This window comes from Haemaphysalis longicornis, unplaced genomic scaffold (assembly GCF_048455015.1).
Source record: "Haemaphysalis longicornis isolate Haplotype H1 unplaced genomic scaffold, Haemaphysalis longicornis Haplotype H1 scaffold_1, whole genome shotgun sequence".
Taxonomy (NCBI): domain Eukaryota; kingdom Metazoa; phylum Arthropoda; class Arachnida; order Ixodida; family Ixodidae; genus Haemaphysalis; species Haemaphysalis longicornis.
The window spans coordinates 235138274-235155389 of NW_027526203.1; the positions used below are offsets into that span (position 1 = coordinate 235138274).

Below are 17116 nucleotides of genomic sequence, written 5' to 3' on the forward strand. Positions count from 1 at the left end.
CGCTGCCACGTCTGCGTATGCGGCTCGGGGGATGTTGGAGCGGGTTTTCCGAAGTGACTCCGCTCACTTCAATCTCCGAGCTGTGTGGTGCTGGGAGTGCGTATTGCGTGCACAGTAGGCGTTTGATTACCAGTTAGGAGTGCATTGAAATGGTTTGCACGAAGTGTGTATGGTCCCCAATACCCAGTACTTGAAGGATATGCCTTCCCACAGCTTTCGGGCTGGACGCTCATACTGAGTCGTTAGATGGGCTTCTATCAGCCATTGAGCGGTATTGTGGAGACCCAGCCATTCAATGTGCAACTTCGCTTGATTAGCACACCTTTCCTGATGTCGGCTTTAGTTATAGGCGATGGTATGTAAGTGAGTAGTCTATAGATCATATGGATTATGACAAAGGCTTGAAGAACGAGAGCTTTATCGTTTTCGGATAGACATTTATGGCGGTTAGTGACACTGCGTACGAGACAGGCTGTTTGTTGTGCAGCTGGATTCCTTATGTGGAGGAAGCTGCCATTTTTGCGGATGCACATCTGAAAATGTTGGGTTCAGGAGTCCTGACTTGGTGTGGAAATGCGCTCTCAAACCGGCTGTCTGTAATGCCGTATACTGTGTTGTATTTTTCATCAGATATATATTTCATCCGTTTCTTTATGTATTCTGTTTCTTTGTAGTCTCAAGTTACGTTTTGTCTGTTCCTGTATCCAGTCAAGTTCCAGTATAATTATTTGTTTGAATAGTTTCGGTGCTAATAATCGCTGTCATATGCATCGAAGATGTCGTTGTCTTCGCGGCGAGTGGTGGACGCAAAGTTATACTCACCACTGTAGACTTCTACCAGATCTTCGTCATCGGCTCGAGGCAGTGGTGGCGGGATCTGCAAATCGTCTCTGGAAAGATTGGCACACTCGTAGCCATGTCTCTAATTATCCACAATGGCTTCTATAGAGAAGGAGGTGGCCGCGGTGACCTCTCCCGAGCAAGGTGTCAGTTCATCTATAGGATTAGCGAAGGATGTTTGTTTTTACATGCGCGGTAGCGCTTGACGACAGCGCTGGAGTTCTCTTTTCTTTTTCTTTTTTGCTGAAGCCACTGCGCCAGCCCGGGAGAGAGAGAGAGTAAACTTTATTAAAGAAAGAGAGCCAAGTGGTCGGTTTTCCCAGTCCAGGACCCCGTTGGTGCGTCCAGCCGTTTCAGCCCGGTGAATCAGCCGTAGCTGTTCTTCGGCGCTCGAGGTGGTCAGTTCTCCCTCCCACTGCTCAACCGAGGGGTTAGAAATCGCCAAACGTGAGGGGTTGAGCTGGAACTCCCACACCATGTGATACAGAGTGCAGGGCGCCGCGAGCCGCGCGCTCACGAGCGCTCGCTATTTTCTCGCTCCTACGGGTTTTTGCCAGCTTTTTTCTAAATCTAGCCACTGCGCGTGGCGGGGGCGCTCGGCGGTCGCTGCGAGGCACGCGCTCACGAGCGTTCGGCATTTTATTTGCATTTTTTCCTGCAACGGCGAACCAATAACAACAGCTCCGCTGTTAAAATTTCTGTTCTACACGGATTTATCCATGCCCCCTCTATGTGGAAGCCGTTGCATATACAGCTTCGCTGTAAAGGTGTCGGCATACATGTCCCTGAGTCTCCTTACATCCTGAGTTTTGATGTATATTTGTGCTTGCTAATTTTTCCGAGCTAAATATAGTGTTTATACCATAACAGAAGCTGTAAGATGCTCATCTCCGACCCGCCGCGGTGGCTCAGTGGCTACGGCGTCGTGCTGCTGAGCCCAAGGACCCGGGTTCGATTCCCGGCAGCGTGGCTGCTTTTCAGATGAAGGTTAAAAGCTGAAACACCCGTGTGTCGCGATTTCCGCGCGAGTTAAAGATCCCCAGGGGGTCAAAATTAATTCGGAGCCCTCCACTACGGCGCGCCTCATAGCTCAGTCGTAGCTTCCGCGCGTTAAACCCCGCCATCAAAATGTTCGTCTTGGTATTGTCATAGCAGACGAACAACAGCCATTTGGGTGAAGCGCGCTGCGGAGAATAAACGCCGGCCGCTGTCGCCGGTGCAGGCCACAGAGAGCTCAAGAGGAGGTCAAGTGCAACTCTGTGCGGAGATGCCGTCGGCCGCGGTCGTCTGACATCGGCGGCTACGAGCATAGCGGCAGAAGGGCGAACAATTAGCATTGTTCCTGGCGAGACTCGGCACGGACAACAGTGGCTAAAGATGACTGAGTGGCGTTTATTTTACCGTACGAGAAAGCAGGGTAAACGGCTCCAACGCCTTCCGCATAAACACGCCGAGCCTTGACCGGTATTCGCTCTTCGCCGACGCTGCTGTCAGGGCTCCACGGCCCAACACAAGCCCCCCAGCTGTACACGCCGCGGCTCATCCCCGTTGTGTAAATAGAAGTAACAGCCCGCTGGTCTGTATAGCGTGTCGTCCGGACCCACACGCCCGTTAAAAAGGAACAGTAAGCACTGAAAAGTCAGACTTTACCACGATACCTGCAGCAGCGAACGAATCACACAGTTTCGTTCACTGCGAGCGATGAAGAGAGCTTTCCGAAGTGCTTCCAGGCTCGAAAGGAAGCGGGAAAGCAAGCCCTCTATACCCTGTCTTGATGTATGGCTCCCGCTCCCTCACCCTTGTTTCATAGCTCCTCTTTCACCCTGGAATCATATCAGCAATAGACTTGCCTGATATGAGCTGAGAGTAGTCATCTCGTTCGCCTTTCACATCATCATCATAATTATCCGTCTACTTAGGTCAATGAATTTTCCGCTTGCATCCTTCTCCGCAACATCCATGGCCAATACACCACTCTCGTGTCGGCAATAGTTTCCTATCGTTTTACTACAAAAGAATGTGGTGCTGTTATTTGCGCCGTCCTGCGAACAATCTTTAGTCGGGTGAAACGTGTTGGCAGCGCCTGTGTCTTATGCTGGGTGCAGATTCCTGGATGTTGCTGTTTCCCTTTGTCGGCATGCTCGCCTGTTCTATTAGAAGCCGCAAGTCGTATTGTACAACGTGTTAAGGGTATGTCCAATGCGTATGCACAATAGAGAAACTGGAGCAGCAATTTCTTACCCTGCGCAATGCGCTTTTTGAAGACTGCGTGAAACTCAGAGTATTGAACAGGGCAAAGAAAATGCTTAATTTGTGCACGTATTCAGGTATACGGTGGGGATAAGAGACCTCATCCGGTAGCTGTCACTTACAAGATGAAACAGTGGTATTGATTGATTGATTGATTGATTGATTGATTGATTGATTGATTGATTGATTGATTGATTGCAGGGTTTATCGACCCGACGCAACGCAAACGATGGCGATCTTTAACGTGCGCCGAAATCTCGCACACACGGGCGTTTTTGCTTTCGCCTCCATCAGAAAAGCGGCCGCCGCGGCCGGGAATCGAACCCGCGTTCTCGTGCTCAGCAGCCCAACGCCTTAGCCACTGAGCCGCCGCGGCGGGTTATTCGCCGGAAAGTGCTTCATTTGTCAATTTATCAACAATGGCGTGCTACCTATTACTTTCAATTTAACGCCTCCCGCAGCGATACAGCGCTCCTTGAGTTCCTGCCCCTGTTAAAATGTGTTCCCGAAGTCTTCTTTTTCATGCACGTGAAACACACGTTGGGGTTCGCACTACAATTTCCTCAGTGGTGTCAAAATGACCCCTTTTAGGCTGGATTTTTATAATTGGGAAGAGGACGGAGTCCGTAAGAGCTAAATCTGGTGAGTGGGGAGTTTGCGGAAGGGAATAAGGCCCTTCCCGGTGGGAACTCACGTGTGAGGAGAACACCGTGACACGGGGCAATGTCGTCGTATGTGACATCCGGTTTTTCTCGCTCCAGAGATTCGGTCATGTGCACCCTCAGAGCCACGAAAAAGAGGCCTCAGAAAAGTTCCCCGACCGATACAGTCTACCGACTTGAGATGCTGGGCGTCACAATGCCCTCGCGAAAGTGCGTCTGAAGTTGCTATGGCTTTCTCTGGCGTATACACGTCCCTTCGAGCAATAACGCAGTAGCATTACACGCATAATCTGGAGCGTTGGTGGATGGAGGTCCAGCTCTTTCTGTCCACAAAAGACAACTAATGGTTAGCCGTCCGTCTCCAACGGGAAAAGCTCTCCCAGGTATCAAACCTCGTGAGGGCCCATGTTATCTCCTGTGCCCCTTAGTGCGAAAGCACGACATCGATGCATCGCTGGACGTCGAGGATGTAAGATGAAGCCTTACCACGCCGTCAGTTCTGCTAAGTAGCCAACTGAAGAGCTGGTGGCGCAGCAGGAAAGAGGACGTGGGTGGGCGCCGGCCTGACATTAGGCCTAATTTTACTCTTTGGGGTGTAGCGTTGTCAAATAGTACGCCGACTTAGACATACACTGAGTTCGGCGTTGCTTAGCAGGTCCCTAAACTGAACGCTAGAGGTGCCCAACGTTAAGCCTAAACATAAACCTACCAAAAGCGGTAGGCCAATGCTCTAAGCAAAAGTAGAAGAAAGAAAACACAGGAGAGAATAAGGATGAGGATAACGCTTTCATGACCGCATCATGGCGCACAAGCGTAGATGTCCTCTACAATTAGAATAAATCTCGCCGACAGTAGCAGATACCAGCAGACGTGAACTGGTCAACGCTTTATAAAACGGTATCCACTCAATCACATAGGGCATTCAAGAGGATCAATAAATAAATAAATAAATAAATAAATAAATAAATAAATAAATAAATAAATAAATAAATAAATAAATAAATAAATAAATAAATAAATAAATAAATAAATAAATAAATAAATAAGTTACTTAGAGTGCAGTCAAAAGGAGGGTCGACCCCAAGAAATATGTTCGCGTGCTGTGAATCCTGTGTGAGTATTCCGACTCCTAATGAGGTGTCACATACGAACGCAGTAGCGAATACCTGCGGTTTCGTACTGGAGCGTTAGTACGTGCAGTTGTCACATAATATTCTGTGCTTGGCGCAGCCAATGGGCTCATTCCTCTTTGTCTGGCTAGCGAGCTTCTCCTGCAGTGAGAGACCGCGAATCAAATGCCTCTGCACGGCGAGCACCACAGGGTGCGCCTTGAAGGAGCGCAGCATTGTGTTTGAGAGAACTGGCATCCGCGAGACAACGTGGCAAACGACGGGTCATTGAGTGCGATGAACTTTCAGAACTGAGCACTTGTTCATCTTGTATGAACGATCCAACTTGCACTTCGCCTCACTTCTAATGGCTGCTTTTGATGAGGAGCGCTGGCGCTCATCGTGACAAGGTCAGCAAGAAAATACCCGATGTTGTTGACAGTTGAAAGAAGGCGGCGTACTCAGCGGTTTTCCTTCAGTGCCTGTGTAATTTGGATAGTTTTTCTTTCTTGGTCCAGTGGCAATACCTTTTCATTCACTACCACTCACAAGAGCCGTAAGGAGGTGACACCGAACTCGTATTTATTCATGTAACATACATACAGCTCATTTCGCTCGTTTTAGGGTATCTTGTAAATTGGCATCATGTTATTTGGCATTTTATCAAAATACCGCGCATAATCAGTTACACTGATGACTTCTAGAGGCTCCTAGAGTGTCCCGGACATCTCAAGCTGGATAATTCAGAAGAAGGAGCAATGCCGGGTAAGTAGACGGTGGTAATAACCCCGTCTGAACTTCATGATGAACGCTTGAGATCAACACTTTCAAGGCAAAGCGTTACATGTTGGAAACTTTATGTAGCTCCGAGCTTAGAAAAGATCCGGACATCTTTCAAAGGTCTATGTACTCAATTCCCTTTCTTGACAACGTGTAGCGTTCCCACCGGACGTATTTACTGAGTAAAGAAACATTCGAAGCTGTCGCTGGTTTTGCGCATAACAGAGGCCCGACCGGATGGTGTAACCTTCGAACATGTGACGCACGTAGCCATTTTCAGGGTTTGCAAATACGCTCGGATGCGCCATATGAAAGGTTGAAACTCAGAATCCATCAGCCATGGCACATCACCGTTTCTGCAACATTGCTAAAACGGACGTGACTAAAAACCACTCAGAGCTGCAGTGGGAGCAGAACAGTGTTGTCTGAATGAAGTCTATTAGCGGAAGTCCACCGGTCACTTGCCACGCGCGCCCTTGAGTTCACGGACACAGGCAAGGGAGGTGAGCGGGCCCCGGACTATACGCATCCAAGTATTTCTCTTGTGCTGGGCTTCCGTGTTGTACCGGGCTACGTCTGGCCACCGCTTGGGATTCAGGAGATTGAAAACTTGCAGTGCTCATGCAAATTTGAGTGAGTGCTATTTAACAGAAAAAAAACTTCACTTACCTGCCCCATTGAGTCATTCCAATCCCTCCGAATAGACTGCACATGGTGTTTTCGATAGTACGGCCCAAGCAGCAGCAGCAGCAACAACAACATCGCGGGATTGGCGTGACACTAGCAAACTTGCCCTGAGTTGGCTCACAATTCCATGATTTCTCAGTTCAAATTTTTTGCCATAAAGCAAATACACCTGAGATGCAGACCTTTAAACCTCTTGCCTCAGTCCAACCGCGTGTACTTGTTATTGACGCGGTAATTTGTTGGGCACTTTCCCAGATCGCTCCAGTAGCCAAGTGTCATTCGAAGTCATTCGCCGTTTTTTACCTCTGCCGGCCGGCTTCCTGCTGACATAAAGTAGACAGGTGCAGGCAGTCGTAGGACGTCAATACTTGCCATGCCCAGACTGCTTCCGGCATCCTAGAAGACGTCGCACCAAGCACGTAGCATTTGTTCCACCCACGCATTATTCTTCATTCACGGACGCCGCCATCCAAAACTCGTTGTGAGAACAGAACTAGGCCAGTGTTTTCTGCTCTCCCGCCTAAGCCGATATGGCGGCACTACCACTAGGTCCACCACGCCGCTCTGTGTCCCTGCCCCGGAAGAACCGTAAGCATGCTTGCTCTTCTCTCACTGCTCTTTAAAAATGGTCAAATATATAGCACGTTGTTTAAGGACCATGGGTTATTCGGAATGTCGTAACTTGAGACTGGTGCAACAAGTCAGAAAGTTTGTCATTGGGCCCATTGTTCAGTCCGCGATAATGCCAGAAGCCTCTGGTAGACAAAGAGATTCGGAAATTGCGATATTCGACAGACATTGCATGTGCTAAAACTGGACATTATGCAACCGGACAAAAAACTGCATGTTTATTCCCTTCGTATTAGGTTTAGCGAACCTGTATTTTTTGTTCCCAACTGCGATACTACTGAGGCAACTGCCAGCACCTCCGGTTGTCCCTTCCGTGCACTCGTATAGGCACCCATGCCCTGCCCTTCCCCGCACACCCGCGTGTCCCTATTTCATCTAAATGTGTTGCGAGAAGTCTCAGCGATACCAAAACATGACGCCATTTTTTTTTTTAAATACCGCCCACACAGCCCTTCTCGTCAGGGTGCAGTGAAAGCTGACTTTCCCGCATCACGGGTGCGCGTGCAGAAAAGCTTTGTGGGGTTGCTGAGCCCGAAAAATAAGAATAAGGGATTGCTGGATGAGATAATAGCACAATTATCATTATATCATATTAGTGGAAAATATGGTTGGCGCCGCTGTCACCGCGTCAATATCATAAAATAAAAAAACTAATCAGCGCTGCAAATTTGGGAAGTACAAAAAGCGAAGTTGTGGCGATTTTAACTCAACCGATAACCTACACATCCATGCACGCAACAAAAAAGGCTTGTTTGTAATTTGCGATTGAATATACTACTGGTTATTTAACTGAATTAAAATTGAAAGGACTAGAGTTTCCTTCTGGGGGACAAACATGGGGGTCGTCTATTTCCCTCTCGTAGAAGCCCATGTACTTACCGCAGGCGGGAATTCCGCACTATTTACAACTTCACTGTGACCTACGTAATTGTGAAAAAAAAGACGAAACCAGACGTAACGTTAGAGTCGTCTTAGCGGCTGATTTTCATGTAATTTGTTGCGGCATAGTTTCCACAAAACAACAGTTACAGCAGTTTTATGTGACCATACTACGTCCACGCACGGCCGTATATTGCCAGCAGACAGGAATTGTGTCACATTTACAACTTCACTGTGAACTAACTTGTTATGACACGTTAACTAAACTCTGCTCAATGATAGAATCATCTTAGTAGCCAATTTCAGATTGCTTTTTTTCCTTTATTCAGCAAAGCATCCGCGAGAAAGTGGTGACGTTTTTTCTTTTAGATGCGACGCATCTCTTGCTCTCGGGCTTGTCCCTCCTTCGTCGTCGTCGCGGCGTCCGTCCGCATCCCTCCTCCGTTCTTCTCTCCCACAGCTGTGTGCAACACTCTCACTCCGGCTCATTAGCATACCACAGCTTGCGCGCTTGTTTGGCGCGCGCTTCGCTGCGTTAACAACTGCTCCAGTGCGCGCAAGTGCGCGCATGCGCGACTCTACTCCGTCGTATCCTCTCCTTCAACCACTGTGAATATAAAGCGGGTATCGCGCCGCGGCGGTTCAGTCAAGCGCTCGCTCTCGCACTGACGTGACCTTGCTTTGACTACTTCGTGCTTGACTACTTCGTGCTTGACTTGATTCTTCCGATGAAGACGTGATGGAAGCGACGGTCCCTTAAGTGAGTGGTGTGACACAACAATTACGCCCATCGTCCCGCATATAGGAACACCCGCATGTGGTGGAAATGCCTCATACGCGTTCAAAACACGTTTCACGCGATTTAGAGAATCAACCCAACGGAAACACCAATTGAACCCCCCGATGCGTCGCATCACACCAGTGTTCCCTCGCGGGAAGATGGGCGAATTTTGTGTTGATGCAACGACTAGCCGGACGGAGTACCGCCGCAGGGTAGCCATATACAGCTTCGCTGTAAAATAAAAATATATACAAAAAGCACCACCGGCTCGGAAACACCAGAAGCAGTGTTCAGGCTAAGTTCCGGCTCAGTTCATACGATCGCTTCGAAGGGGTCGGGTGGAAAGAGACGTGTTCCTTCAATGCCACCACAGAAACGTGAGGTTCGTGAAAATGATGAGCGCCATAAAAATGCTTACGCTTTAGTAGACAATGGTCACGATTTCAGCACAGTCTCTTTTTTTTTTTTTTGCGGCATCAGGCTAACACAGTAGCCCCCTCCGGGTATCTGCTGGTTCCCCGTGTGTTACTGCACTCGGCCGGGTAATATTTTGCGGCTGCGACAACATATATCTCGCCGACATTCGAAACCAAGGCGAACCAATGACTTCTTTTTCCATATGCCGCTGGAACGAAAAGTGTTCTGGAGATTTTTTTTACAGTCCAAAAAGGAACGTCTTCTTAGTAGCTGCTGCTGCTGCAAAAATATTTACACACACTCATGCATGCACGTTTTGACTTACCACTGCAATCACATTCAAATTTTGACAAATGTCCAGGCACAACACAAGCTAGGGTCAAATACGCCGCCTTCGCATGGATGTGCAATGTACCAAAGTATTTCGAAGTTTCGAGTAAGTCGGGTGATTGTCCTCGACATGCACCAAATTACTCTCACCCCCCCCCCCCCCCCTTTGTCCAGCGGTAGTTCATTTTTCATCGTTGTGGTAAAAAAAGCGTCTGAGGAATTCTAGTTGATGGTTTTACATTTCTGCCGGATACAAAATTAAACAAAAACATTTTGCACCTCCCCCCCCCCCCCCTTTAACAACGATGATGATTTAACGCGAAGCTTTCTTAATCGACCAGATTTAGGGGAAATCCCCAAGGTGGAGTAAGTTTCTGCGAAGGAAAGTTTGACATCCACCTGAATGCATCCATACGGCTACAAAGGCACAACATAAGCAAAGGCACAGCGTTCAGGTGGATGTCAAACTTTCCTTCGCAGAAACTTACTCCACCTTGGTGATTTCCCCAAGCTGGAGTAAGTTTCTGCGAAGGAAATCCTGGACCAGGACGAATTTTTCTTCAACTGCGAAGTTTCTGAGGAAGCTGTATAGCTTTCCTTTGTAGCCGTATGGCTGCATTCAGGTGGATGTCAAACTTTCCACCTTGCGGATTTCCCCAGTGCAGCCATACGGCTACAAAGGCGAATTTTTCTTCAACTGCGAAGTTTCTGAGGAAGCTGTATAGCTTTCCTTTGTAGCTGCATGGCTGCATTCAGGTGGATGTCAAACTTTCCACCTTGCGGATTTCCCCAGTGCAGCCATACGGCTACAAAGGCGAATTTTTCTTCAACTGCGAAGTTTCTGAGGAAGCTGTATAGCTTTCCTTTGTAGCCGCATGGCTGCATTCAGGTGAATGTCAAACTTTCCACCTTGGGGATTTCTCCAATGCAGTCATACGGCTACAAAGGCACAACATAAGCAAAGACACAACGTTCAGGTGGATGACAAACTTTCCTTCGCAGAAACTTGCTCCACCTTGGGGATTTCCCCTAAATCTGGTCGATTAACACCTGCCCATTACTTCGAGTTGTTGATCAATTCGCTCTCGCGCTACAAACGACTAGCCTCCTGGTTAGCTCAGTTGGTAGAGCGACTGCTCCGGTTAAGCGGTGGTCCCGGGTTCGAATCCTGGACCAGGACGAATTTTTCTTCAACTGCGAAGTTTCCTTTGTAGCCTTTCCTTTCCAAGCTTTCCTTTGTAGCCGTTTGGCTGCATTCAGGTGGATGTCAAACTTTCCTTCGTGAAGTTTTCTTGTGATGGATTCCTTGGTTGGCCAGTCCCACACTGCGAGTATGTGCTACTTTGGCGGTACGCACTACTTTTCTAGAATACCCACAGCAACTCTCGGGTGTGCACTCAGTAGGCCTAACGTTTGGGTTTGGGGTGTACGGTGCCAATCGAGGCCTGCTGCTTGGTGTTCGCTTCGACCATGTCGAAATGAAGCAATCGGATGGACGCCGGCTGCAAAACGCGAGGGACTCCGGTGCGAGTCCTGCCTCGGGAAGCGTTTTTTTTCCTTTCACTTCACCTACGATCATCCATCATCATCATCAGTGAAAGTTGGCTTTCCTGCAGCACATATTGGCATACAATGGAATCAGTGAGACGTTAAAGTTTCTAATTAAAAGAAAAATACCGCTTCGATATTTCTATTTATTTTTCCTCACCATCTTGTGACGTGCTGTGCACATATATGTTAACGTCCTTCTGGTGTGCGCCATATAATAATGTCGGACACCTAATTGTCACCGTACATTACAATCGCAGTTTTTTGTTCCTTGTTTCCCTAGCGCTGGAGGAATTTGGTGGGCTACTGATTTTCTTACATGTGACCCCGATGCGGCAACACACACACACACACAAAAACCAATGCAGGTAATCAGAATGGCCGCGAAGAAGGGCGTGAATGTGATGTCACGGCAGCTCGACGCGCGAAGAGAGAGCATCTTTGGGTGCGGAAAAGCCGCCTCTGGAACTTGAACTTGGCAGCGTTCAACGCGCGGGCTCTGTCTAGCGAGGGAAGCTTAGCAGTACTATTAGAGTAGCTCTCGGACATAAAATTGGATGTCACTGGATTAAACGGAGTTCGAAAGAGAGAAGAAGGCTTAACGGAGTTGAGTAGTGGGCATATTTTGTGCTACCGAGCACTCAAAAAAAGAAAGAAAAAAAAAAGAAAGCACTTGGGTGGAGTTCTTAATCCACAGGGAAATAGCAGGGAACGTAGAGGAATTATTCAGCATTAACGAAGGAGTCGCAGTCGTTGTGATCAACGTAAACAAGCGATACAGGTTAGAGATAGGACAAGCTTATGCTCCAACAGCTAGCTGCGCTGATGAGGCCGTGAATAGTTTTTCTAAGGACATCGAATCAGCAATGAACAGTTCACGATTTGGATGGGAGACTTCAACGCAAAAGTAGGTGAGAATAAAATAGGAGAAAGGACAGTGGGAAACTGGAATAGCCAGTCGCAACAGTCGAGGAGATGCACTCGTTACTTTAGACTATGGAGAAGGGGTGGGTTGGGACCTCTGTGGGTGAGGCCGCCGCTGCCGCCACTAGACACCCGGGTCTGGATCACTCACCGGCGCCACCCATTGAGAGAGGGTGTGGTTGGTAGGAAATGGGTCGTCCAGCACTCCCACATGCATGTGGAGGTGGGAGGCTGCCTTGAGGCGGCATCGGGCACAGTGCGGGGTGGGAAACAGCGAGGGGTGGATGTGGTGGTAATGGGGAGGGGCGGGAAGAAATTTATTTGTACGAGACGAAGGAACCGTTCCTTCGTGGGGGAGAGGGAGTGATGTGGGAGTGGGAAGTTGCGAAGGGGCAATACCTTCTAGACGGGCTCACCTGAAATGTGTGGTGAGGACTCCCGTGCGCGCAGGGACCCAGAGAGAGAGAGAGAGAGAGAGAGAGAGAGAGAGAGAGAGAGAGAGAGAGAGAGAGAGAGAGAGAGAGAGAGAGAGAGAGAGAGAGCAGTGTCGCATGGGGTGCAAAAGTTTAGGGTTTGGCTGCCCGCGCGGAAATACTAACGCGGGCGAACTTTAGAATGGCCGTTGTAGAATCACAGATGATGAATTTCGACGCTGCCCGTACGGTCAGGGCTAGGGGGTTGTGGGGCGGAAGGAGAGGGTAGTAAGAGAAATAGTCTTAGGTTTCTGAATACATCGTACCGCTTATTCAAACGACATCAGATACCATCAACCGGACAGAGGGCAATATTCCCGGTATCTACGCACGATCATTACGACGCATCTTGAAAGCATGAAAACCGCGACGATGTCTTGCCTCGCCTCATTGTGATCAAGGATTCCGTAGGGGATCCGAAACGTCAATTTTATTCTTTTGACTTAGTCAGTGACCGCAATTTTGTTATGAACTTACCACCTGACCAGACGGACTTCTGTCGAACCCTGGACTACGTACATCCTGCCGCACGGTGTAAGATATACTATTAGGTGAGGACATAACTTGCAAAACAAAGGTGTACTTCGTCATTTTAATACAGTCGCCAAACTGATGCCACTGAGGCCGTTGACTGCAGCGCCCTCCAGCGGCAGAGAAAAGAAGCTGCCTGAGCGCCGGTCACTCGGAGGTGTTCGGACGTTTCGGCTCCTTGTCAGGCGTTCTCGGCAGCTTCCGTAACCAGTCGTCTGCTCGATGTTTGCTTGCCGCGGCTTGGCCGATACCGCCGGCCGGTGGAGCAAACGTTAATTTGAAGAACGCCGTGCGACAGCCTTTGCGCTCGCCCCAGGGTTTCCACGTGTTGTGGGCATGGGTTTTGAGTCGGTAACAATCAAAAGAAGGTATAAAACACTAAACCTAAGGGAATGTGTGCCGCGGTAGCCGTTGAGCACTCACACAAGTTAGATTTCATGCTTGCGCAACGAAAAAATGGGGGTGCAAATATCTTATTGAGTACGTACTGCAACGGCGGGCAAGAAAACCTGACATAATTTAACGTTCGCGTGTTCTGCGTCCATCCCAATCAGAAATAGATGCTACTTGCAGTCAGCATTTCTCTGAGAGTGCGGTTGCGCGAAAGGGTACTTTTCGGAGCTTGGAGGGGAAGTACTACTGAATGTCGAAAAGGTGCGCCCTCGCAAACGATGCAGTGCCGTCGATTTTACTGCGTGTTTAGTCAGAGACAACGATGGACAACTGCGTGTTTAGTCAGAATTTGCGTGTTTAGTCAGAGACAACGAGGACAGCGAGGACGTATTGAATGATGAGCAAACGAAGGTAATCACGATGAAGCAGTGCCTGTAGGGGAACAAAATGTAAGAGAGAGACTGGTATACTAAGTAAGAAAACGAAGAAACGTATTGTGAAACGCAGGAACATGAAATTGTCGAGATGGTGGGTGAAATCGAGTTGTCGGAGTTGTCGAAGTCAACAGAAAAACAGCTAATGACATTCGTGTCTACAACATTGTAGTGATTGAGGAAACGCTTAACGAAGAAGAAAACTTAAAAGCTACTAGGACGCTGGCTACTGGAAAAGATAAAAACCTTACGCTCTACGCCCGCAGCGTGGATGAGGCAATAAATGAACGGAACGACTGTGTCTGTACGCTAGCAACGTTAGGCCAGGGAACAATACTGAGCCTGCTAACTCAGTTCATGAGATCACACTATTAACTGAAGAGGAAACGGAAGAAGGCAACAGAAGTTTGAAAACAAGGAAAGCCTGCAAGTAACGACGGCATAAGAGTGGATCACTTCAAGGGGCCCTAAATAGGCTTCCGAAGGCGGCCATTTCAATCACGCAATCGCTAGAGTATCCCTTCACGACAACGTCTATCAAATATTACACCTCTGCGTAGAGCAGGGGCTGCACAAACACGTAACAAAGATCCTTTCTTTCTTTCCTTGCTCACTACACCGCGTCCTTGCGGCACACTGCCGCGCTCTGACGTGCGCAAGAATGCCTGTGACGCAGTCTCTATGACGCACGAAGCACTTACAGTACAGCGTCGCTATTGGTGAGGCCCTTTAAATGCTGTAGCCAATCAGCGTTCCCGGTTCTGGGGAAAACGCGGGTGTGCGCGGCTCTCCTGCACAGGCAGCACGGCGTATCTCAGTAGGGAATCTAGGGATGAATGTCGATCGTCGCCATCTGTCACACGATCTTAACTGAGTTTGTAGACATAGCGTCTCGTTTATAGCGTATGAATAACATTCAATAACACGGAGAGAGTCTGCAGGCGGAAACGCCGCTACACGCGCGACCGTGGCAAACATCTGCCTGCATGGTCGAGTAGGAGCCCACTCCGCGGTGTATGCACGATACAGCATACACCGCAGCAGCTAAAACTTGCCACCGCCCGCCAGAGCGGGACTATTGCTGAAAGTCAGTTTAAAATGCCTGAGAGGGGGAACTGCGGCATTGTTATGCCTTTTCCGAGCGTCTGGGCCTCGGAGGGACCTGTTCGCCCCGACATCGCCGCATGCGGAAACGCTAGCGTGTCGCTAGTCGTCGGTTAAATCTTCGATTACTGTCGTGAGCGAACATGTTGAGCTTGGGACACCCCTATCTGGCCTTCCCCTTATTCTAAAATTGACGTGCCGACGCGACCCCGGGCGACGCGAGGTGCACGTCACCGGGTAGTTCAAGCGGGCCGACCAGCCCCGCTTGGCAGTTGTAGAAGGAGCCTGCGCGACGGCTGCTAAAAAAAAAAAAAAAACATGACGTACCGCCGAGCGGAGGCAATAGCCGCGCGCATCTCGAACCTTGCCCATTTTCTCTAGGTGGTCTTGGCCTGGTCGGTGACGTCACCGCTTTCACAGTGCTTTGGAGGCGCGATGAGAGGGCAAGAGCTCCAGGCCTTATTTCTGGCCCTTTTTAATGAACGATAAATCGGCGAAAACTCTACGCTTTTAAACCATTTTTTTGCGGCAGGACGTTCCTTGGATAGTACTCCAGCGATTGCGCACGTAAAATCGCAACCTGTGGTACACTATTTAGGGACCCTTTAAAGGAGGGAGGACATACTCCACTTTAAAAGCTTGCTGAACTGTTTTCGGAATGCCTGAGTACTTTAAAGGGGCCCATAACCGCGAAACATGTCCACATAAATCTGATTCACAAGAAGAGAGATCTGAAAGAGATTAAGAATTACGGACCCATCAAACCCAAGGCCGGATTAAGAAATTTCGGGGTGCAAGGCTAACTGCGTCCTTGGGACCCCAACGACGACGACAATTACGATGACTGGTTCGACACGCCGAATTGTTCGGAGCCCACGTGTTACACTCGCTGATAAGCGATAAAATATGCATATTTTTACCGAATCGGGGCAGCAAATTTATTAACTCCATTTCTAATAGTTATCCACTGTTATAAACTGACAAACACTTGGTATGCAATTCGTCAGTCCGCCACAAATTCACAAATAATCCAAGTGCCAGATTGGCACGCACCAAGGCCAGAGTACAGAAAAGCTTTTCTTTAAAAAAGAAACATTTCATTGAGCCTTCAAGCTTCAAGTTATAAATGCATAAAATACAACAAAATATATGAAGAATCACAACGTTGAACACTGTAATAACCGAACAAATGATATGCCATTATATAAATTTTAAATCAATATTGTTTACATTCAATACAATAAGAAAAGGCAATCACGTCTACCTCAAACTTCATCACTTGTGACAAAATGGGAACAGAGAACTACACTTATTCATGTGCATTGATCAAAAACAGGCAAATGCGACAAACTAGTACTAAGCAAAAACATAAACAAATATAACTTATATAACACTAAAAAGGGTATTTTACGGCGTTCTCGCAAATCCACATATTTACTATAGAATGGAGCAGCTAGGTAGTGCCTTTCGATCGAAACGTTGGCTAAGAAATAAAACTGTCCAAGCTGTCTTTAATTTCAACCTGCTTGCACTCCACTCTCGCCGAGAGAGGAGTGCAAGCAGTTTGAAATTGAGGACAGCTTCAGAAAGGACTGCTCACTCTCGCAGTTTATTACAGGAATTGTCAGGAGTAACTTAAGAGCAATAGAAACATTAGTAAAAACTGGTACATTATCTTTTTGCTTTACCATTTTGAGCAGACTGCCCGCTTCTGTCTTGGCAGCTGGAAGGAACTACTCAACTAGTAAAAGAATAGGACCAGCCCAGCCCCAAAAAAGTTGAGTCGAGATCACCCCCGTGCAGTTTCACTAATGCACTGGCTTGATTAAGCAGGTCTTCATTGCAGTGAACCAAGCGCTGCACTGAAATTTCTGGCAGATATTGGTGTACGCTAATTCCCAAACATATACAGGGTGATCAAAATTAAGTCTAAAGGTCTTTTTTAAATTAGGCGCTTAGATAATTAGGTGGTAATTATTGGTGTCGACGGGCTAATGAATTACATTTGAATAATAAACTTTTTAGTGGCTGCAGTAAGCAGACATGTTTATATTGAAAAGTTGCGCGCAATCGTGTTTCTACGCAATTTCATCTGGCAGAATTCTTCTCGCGCATCCGCACTGCAAGCTATCGAACTGCGAGGTTCGATTGCCGTTCGCATGATTACGCCTGCAAAACAGTGAAGACCGGCGCAAAGCTCCTCCCTTTTGTTTTGTGTTTTAATAGCGGTTCTGCCTACTGCAGACTGCAGACTGAAAGGGTGCCAGTTATCGCTTTTGCCTATGCCTCCACCCCGTTGTCAAACAAAACACCGCACTCAGCAGGCACGTCACAAAACGGAGGA

General features: G+C 48.1%; 1 protein-coding gene across 1 annotated transcript in view; it reads left to right on the plus strand.

The window, feature by feature from the left end:
• The first annotated feature begins 5619 nt into the window (after positions 1-5619).
• The window catches only part of LOC144158205 (microtubule-associated serine/threonine-protein kinase 3-like), a 102664-nt gene continuing 91167 nt past the window's right edge, over positions 5620-17116 (plus strand). The window contains exon 1 of the mRNA XM_077688904.1: positions 5620-5626. Coding sequence (XP_077545030.1) covers positions 5620-5626 — 7 coding nt within the window. The remainder of the gene's footprint in view (positions 5627-17116) is intronic.